Raw genomic sequence first — 7028 nt, 5'->3', positions numbered from 1 at the left:
CTCCTCTTGATCATTGTCAGGTACACACTCCCTTCGCTACCTGCCATCCGGCCTTCAAGAACAACTCACCAAGCCTTCAATGGCCGACCCCAACTGATCATCAAGAGGGGATCAAACTACTCCCCTCAATGGACATTTTGTTCCGGCCATTCTGGTCCGTTCCAGTAGGACCAATACCCGCGCCGGAGATTGGTATGGGTCATACTGGATGAGATCCACCCGCGGCTGGGTGGGAGGGTGGGCACCTGAGATGGTCAGCATACGTACTTGACCTTTTTTTGTGTGTACATAACCATGGTGATTCTACTAAAGCAGAATTGCTTAGGCTAGATTCATCTCCCCCTATTTATAGCCTTGCCCCTCATATCTGCTGGCCAACAAAACACAATCCCTTTCTCGTCTCATTTGGAGCATTGTCATACATACACATCCAGCCTTATTGGCGGGTCAACGCAATTGGATTTTTTCCTGTTTCAAATGTCCCCTTTGAGATTTTATGCATCTATTACCTCACCTTGGTTTGACTTCACGTGGCGGTATGATTTTTTTTTGGTCAACTTCTTGGTACAAGTCTGACCCTTAGCTTCTTCCTACAACTCCAGGCAACAGGCACGACCCTTTCTGTAACCATCCCCTCGGCATCTTGTTTGACTTTGTCCATCATCACCAAGGCCCGGCAATTGATACTCTCACCGCGTAGGCCACAGCTTCACTGTGATCTGTCCATCTGATTATTCTTGAAACCGCCTCGCCACCATCTTCCCCTGCTGATCTACGTCACAATCAGGCTCAGCTGTGAGTTATCCATGGTAGACTGAATCTCAAAGGACAACTTGTTTGCGTACAGACTCACAAAATCTGCCTGTCTCCAACGATTGAGCAAGCAGCAGTCAGGCGCAAAGCCCGGGAGGACAAAAGTGAGTCTGCCTCCGACCTCTTCCGGCCCCACAGGCGATCTGACTGACCCTGCTTGTTTCCCTCCCCATATCAAGGGTGGGCAGTTACGTTACGGTACGTTACGGAGGGCTAATTGGATACCGTAACTTTTTTTTAGTTATCCAAATTAGCCATTTGGGTAACGTAACATTTTTTTTGAGTAACGTAACGTAAAGTAACTTTTTTATTTTTGAGTTTTGGAGGTTTTGGATAACGTAACTTTTTTGGGGTGGAAATTTTTTGTTCAATATTTTCCAAAAATTGCTCATCTGAATACTGAATTTAGCATAATGGTTAGTGCTTGCCTCTTGTATGTTTTGCAACATGCAGGTTGCGGGTTCAATCCTCAGTGTGCACCTATTTTGACCTGACACCCTGGGCAGAAACTGGCATCAGTGGCTGTTTTACATCAACTTGAGCCCAATACGTACTCATATGAGGGGGGTTCACAATTGAAATTTGTAAAACTTTGGGACCCATTTTAACCTTTTTATCAACATATTTTTAAAAAGTTGATCAATTGCACTGATTGATCAGTCACACCTTTTCTGGACATCTTGCCAAAATTTTAAAATTATGTTCATAAAGGCCTTAAAACAACCTCCAAAGTTTTTATAAAATTCAATTGTGAACCCCCCTATTGAACAAAAAAACCCACAAATAGTCATTTCTCTTGGAAAGTTACGGCAAAGTTACCCAAATTTGGGCAGACCTGTAACGTAACCCATTTTGTTGAAAACTTCTGGGTAACGTAACTAGAAAATGAACAGCCCTTTTTCTGCGGCAGATATCGTAACTAAAATCAAGGTATTTGTAACTACTGGTTAACGTAACTTTAAAAGTTACGTTACAGTTACGTTCCCAATTACGGGTAACGTAACGGCCCACCCTTGCCCATATGTGTCTGTGTGGGCGTGAAGTATGGGAGGATGGAGGAATTGGAAGAGGACAATGAGGGCGCCGGCTCAGATGACCCAACAGCTGATGCAAGCAGATCAATGCAGCTCGAATCAATCTGGATCACGCTTGCTAACCATTTGCGCCGGTTTGCCGAGTTTTTCCTTGACCTCATCTCCCCGCTCTCCACCCAAAAAGGCTGTAAACCTCCCCACTACTTTCCTCAGTCACACTGTTTCCACAATACTCATCTCGCTTTTTTTGTTTCTGCTTGCACAGCCGACATGAAATTCCTTGCCATCAGACTCAACTTCTCCCTCTTCTAAATGTGCACCACCAAGACTTCCTCCTCCAATCCGCCGCCCCCATCTATGGCAAACAAACAATATGGAAGCTCTTGAGAAGCAGTGATCCAAGCTGACACTGAAACTAAAAGAACAAGTGATTGACATTCAGAAGTTGGTTTGTACTGTTCTTTTAATGAGGTGCGTGATCAATGCTGATTAGGTGTCATGACGGGAAGCAAAGCCACAGGAGGTAGAGGAGATCAAAATTCTACGGAAAGAGAGCGAGTAGTTGGCCAAAGAGGTGTGTGGCTTGAGGGAAAAGACAGCCCGCCTGTGTGCCGAGCAGAAGGAGAAAAAGAAGATGCAGGAGGGCCTGCTTGTGTTGCTCGAGTATGCAAGCACTAAACGGCGCCAAGATAAGGCTTTGATGCTGATTAGGTGTCTTGACGGCAAGCAAAGCCACGGGAGGTAGAGGAGATCAAAATTCTACGGAAAGAGAGCGAGAAGTTGGCCAAAGAGGTACGCGGCTTGCAGGAAGAACCTGCCCGCCTGAGTGCTGCGCAGAAGGAGAATGAGAATGAGCAGGAGGACCTGCTCGTGTTGATCAAGGATGCAAGCAGTAAACAATGCAGAGATGCCTTTGATGCGCAAAAGGGGTCTTGAGGTCAGTGAGGACACAAGTTGATTGCAAACCTTGTCCATTCTTGGCTTGTGTACATCCAGTCATTTCTTCCTTCCACAACTGCTGCCTCAGGTACACTACATACAATCTGTGATATGTGTGTGAAAAGAAAGAGACATGTGTAAAGCAGAAAAAGAAAACAGAAAACAGAAACCTGAGTCTAACTCAACACACTACAAACATTTATTATTTTGCCCAAAAATAAAATAAAAGTCAACATGAAAAAAATAAAACCAAAATTTCACTCAGGGGAACAAACTGAGCATGCTGAGCCAAAAAAATAAAATGTCCCAAACCGAGCAAAAATCATTGGAAAATGTTTTGGGATGGTTTTTTTCACGGGCCTGGCGGGCCTGGAGCGGGCTTAAGCGGGCCTTGAGCGGGCCTGAGACGGGCCTGCCCCAAAAGCACATTGGCTCAGTATTAAAGAAGTTTTGCCTTGCCCTGGGAGCTTCTTGGGCTTTTGATGGGCCCAAAATCTCAACATGGGCTTTTGGTGGTCTAGAAGTATCAACCCGGGCCAATGAATAGCCCATGGGCCTTTGAATTCCCAGAAAGCCCACCATGAGCCCCCACATAGCTAATGGGTTGTTGGTAGCCCATGAAGATCTCCATGGGCCAACAGATACCCTCGTGGGCTTTTGGGGGCCCATGAAGATCTCCATGGGCCAACAGATATCCTCATGGGCTTTTGGTGGTCCAAAAAGCTCCCCATGGGCTTTTTGTGGCCCAGAAAGGAAGCAAAAAGCCCATGGGATCCCATGATGGAACTTTTCCATTGGAAGTATCTGTTGGCCCATAGGGATCTTCATGGGCCACCAAGAGCCCATTAGCTATGTGGGGGCTCATGGTGGGCTTTCTGGGAATTCAAAGGCCCATGGGCTATTCAGTGGCCCGCCCGGGTTGATACTTCTAGACCACCAAAAGCCCATGTTGAGATTTGGGCCCATCAAAAGCCCAAGAAGCTCCCAGGGCAAGGCAAAACTCCTTTAATACTGACCCAATGTGCTTTTGGGGCAGGCCCGTCTCAGGCCCGTTCAAGGCCCGCTCAAGCCCGCTCCAGGCCCGCCAGGCCCATGAAAAAAAACCATCCCAAAACATTGTCCAATGTTTTTTGCTCAGTTTGGGACATTTTATTTTTTTGGCTCAGCATGCTCAGTTTGTTCCCCTGAGTGAAATTTTGGTTTTATTTTTTTCACATTGACTTTTATTTTTTTTTTGGGCAAAATAATAAATGTTTGTAGTGTGTTGAGTTAGACTCAGGTTTCTGTTTTCTGTTTTCTTTTTCTGCTTTACACATGTCTCTTTCTTTTCACACACATATCACAGATTGTATGTAAAGGAATATTGATTTGTGATTTGAAACCTAAATGAAACCGACACACTAAAGTGAAAAACAATTAGAAAGAAGGAACACTTGAAGTTTTTGGAGAGATAGAGAAGAGAATAGAAACCAACATTGGGACAAGCAGAGATGTGTGAGAAATGGCAGTTGAGAGATGGAGAACAGGACAGGAAGTTGATAAGAGCAGACACTGGGGAGGAAGAGTCAGTTGAGTTGGTTTGTCGGAATGATTGAGAAGACTGGGGTAAGATCTCACCAGACAATAAGAAGGAACAATGGAGAAGGGAAGTAAAAGAGATAGAGATGAGAGTGAGGAGTGAGTGACGAGTTTGAAGTGAGCGACGAGTCGAGATGAGTCGCCGCAGAGTTGAATTCGGGTTTTTTGAGGTTGTTGATTTGAAGCGGAGTTGAGGATTAAGAAGAGAAGAGAGAGAGGTGAGAAGAGGAAGAAAAGAGGAGTAGAGTTAAGTCGAGTACAGGAGAGAGAAAGGGGCATGTCACGGATGTGACAGGAAGGTGATTTTTACACTCCCCGTGGCTGGAGAGATTTTACCTCCGGGAATGTGAATGAAGGATCGATTGTTCTGGTAAGATTGGTTATCGATGATTTTGAGGCGGCTTTTGTCAAAGCATCGGCAAGCATATCAAAGGTACGGATAAGAGTTATCTTGATGTTTTTGTGTTTCAGTTCCTGACGAATTCCCTTTGTTTTGAGGTCAATGTGCCGAGTCTTTGGGTTGGATCCGAATTTCTTGAGTTTGTCGTCGAGACCCTTGTTGTCTATGAAGTGTGAGTTGGCGAATTTTTCTTTGAAGTCATCATCACTCATCATAAGTCTTTCATTCAGGTCTTTATCATCGATGTAGTGAGTGGCGGAGTTGATTTGCAGATTCCAGATATCAGAGAGGAGAGCCTTTAACCAAGTGCCCTCGTGAAATGCGTCAACCAAGGGATTGAGTTTGGCCTCTGTAGAGGAGTACGTCACGTTATGTTGTCTGCTACTGTTCCACGAGACGAGTGATCCGAATAGATAGCAAAGGTAACCGGATTGCGAGGTTCTATGAATTGGGTCGTCTCCCCAGGTGGCATCACTGTAAATTTCCAAAAGTTGATCCGGACGCCGTATTTCCAGCGAGAGCTTTAGGTCCTTAGTGTGTCTTAGATACTGCCACACTTTTTTAACTTCGTGCCAGTGTGACATTCCTGGTTTGATGGAGTATCGCGCGAGATTGGAGACTGCAAAGCTGATGTCTGGGCGAGAGTACCCTGCGATATAATTCATGAGACCTATAGCAGATCGGTAATTGACATTCTGCTTTTTGAATAATGCGTGATCGTTATCGCTTGCTTCTTTCAGTTTGAGATTCGGCGTAAGAGGAGTACTTGAGGGTTTGCAGTTTGAGAGTCCTAGCTCTTCCAAACCATGTTCGATATGCTTTGGTTGAGAAAGTAGGATCTTATCCCCTATCCGTTCGAACTTCATGCCTAGTATAGTATTTGGATCATGGCAGGAAGAGTTGGAGAATCTTTTGCTGAACTTTTCCTTGAAGTTGTTACCTGAGCCGACCAGTATGAGATCGTCGACATGGAAGAAAATCCGAGAGATATCGTCGTCACACAAGTAGAGACAAGGATCACAGCTTGATTCATGAAATCCAACCGATTCGAGCCATGAAGACAAGGTTTTGTACCAGTTCTTCGGCGATTGTTTGAGACCGTACAGCGCCTTTTTGAGTTTGAGGTACGGCGCATTTCGGTTGACTCCTTTCGGAGTTTTGATGTAGACGTTTTCCGTTAAGGGAGCATGGAGAAACGCCCCCTGCACATCGAACTGAGTGATAGGAAGATTTTGGTGCAGGGCGTACAGTAGTATCATTTTGAGAGTTGATACTTTTCCAGTAGGGGCGAAAGTCTCCCCGTGATCGACACCCTCTATCTGATTGAAACCTTGAACACATAACCTGGCCTTGTGCTTGATCGGGTCTCCATGACAATTGTCCTTGATCTTGAAGACCCAGGTCGTGTCAAGAGGATTTGGTGGATCTTCGTGGTAGTCGTCCCATACTTCGTGATTTTCGATTGATGTGACTTCTTTCTCTATGGCCGTCTTCCAGAATTTTTGGTCCGAGCATCGGATAGCTGATTCGAAGGTATTAGGTTCATAGTAATGATGGAATCCGAAGCGTACTGGAGGTTTGATGGTGGACCTATCTCTCAGAGACCTAGCAACTGGAACGTTTTCGGGTTCTCTCGGCTTCAACATTTGTGAAACGTCGTCGTTTGATTCCGAGTCTGAGTCTGAAGAGTCCGAATTGACATTGTTGTTCTGTTGAGATTCCATCCCTTCCCGACTTGAGGATTCAGAATCGTCGGAAGCTTCATTCCTTTCCACTTGTTGCGCTGTTGAGTTCTGTTCGATTGCTTCAGCAGTCGTCTCAGGGTAGAAGTCATCATCGCTTGATCCCTTGAGGTCCATTGGGGGCATTTTTAGAAAGCGCACGTGTTTGGAATCAACAATCGCGCCGCTTAGAGAGATGATCCTATACGACTGTAGTAGTACGTTGAAACCTACAAGTAGGCCTTCTTGGCCCTTTACTTCGAATTTTCTCCCCTTCACCCTGTTCATGTTGAGCACGACAGCCGTCGTCCCGAGAGGTCTGAGGAAGTTGGCCGGAAATTTCTTGCCGTGAACGAGCTCCCAAGGCGATTCGGTCTTGTCTTTTCGGGGAATTTGGTTGAGCATTAAGCAGCAGGACTTTACTACCTCGTGCCAGTAGTTCTTGGTGATTCCCGAAGCACGAAAAGTAGCTCTCATAGATTCGACGATAGTTCTATTAGCTCTCTCCGCTCTGCCATTATGTTCGGGATGGTAGGGTTCGGA

At 45.6% G+C, this 7028-nt stretch overlaps 1 protein-coding gene across 1 annotated transcript; it reads left to right on the top strand.

The window, feature by feature from the left end:
• Window positions 1-1865: 1865 nt before the first annotated feature.
• On the top strand, window positions 1866-2159 carry PtA15_10A328 (uncharacterized protein; the record flags this gene model as incomplete). The annotated part of the gene is made up of 2 exons (XM_053160492.1): window positions 1866-2034; window positions 2113-2159. The coding sequence occupies 2 exons, from the start codon at window positions 1866-1868 to the stop codon at window positions 2157-2159; spliced, it is 216 nt and encodes a 71-aa protein (XP_053024461.1).
• Window positions 2160-7028: the final 4869 nt, after the last annotated feature.

Source organism: Puccinia triticina, chromosome 10A (genome assembly GCF_026914185.1).
Source record: "Puccinia triticina chromosome 10A, complete sequence".
NCBI classification, from domain to species: Eukaryota; Fungi; Basidiomycota; class Pucciniomycetes; order Pucciniales; family Pucciniaceae; genus Puccinia; species Puccinia triticina.
This window is presented reverse-complemented; position numbering and strand designations above follow the sequence as displayed.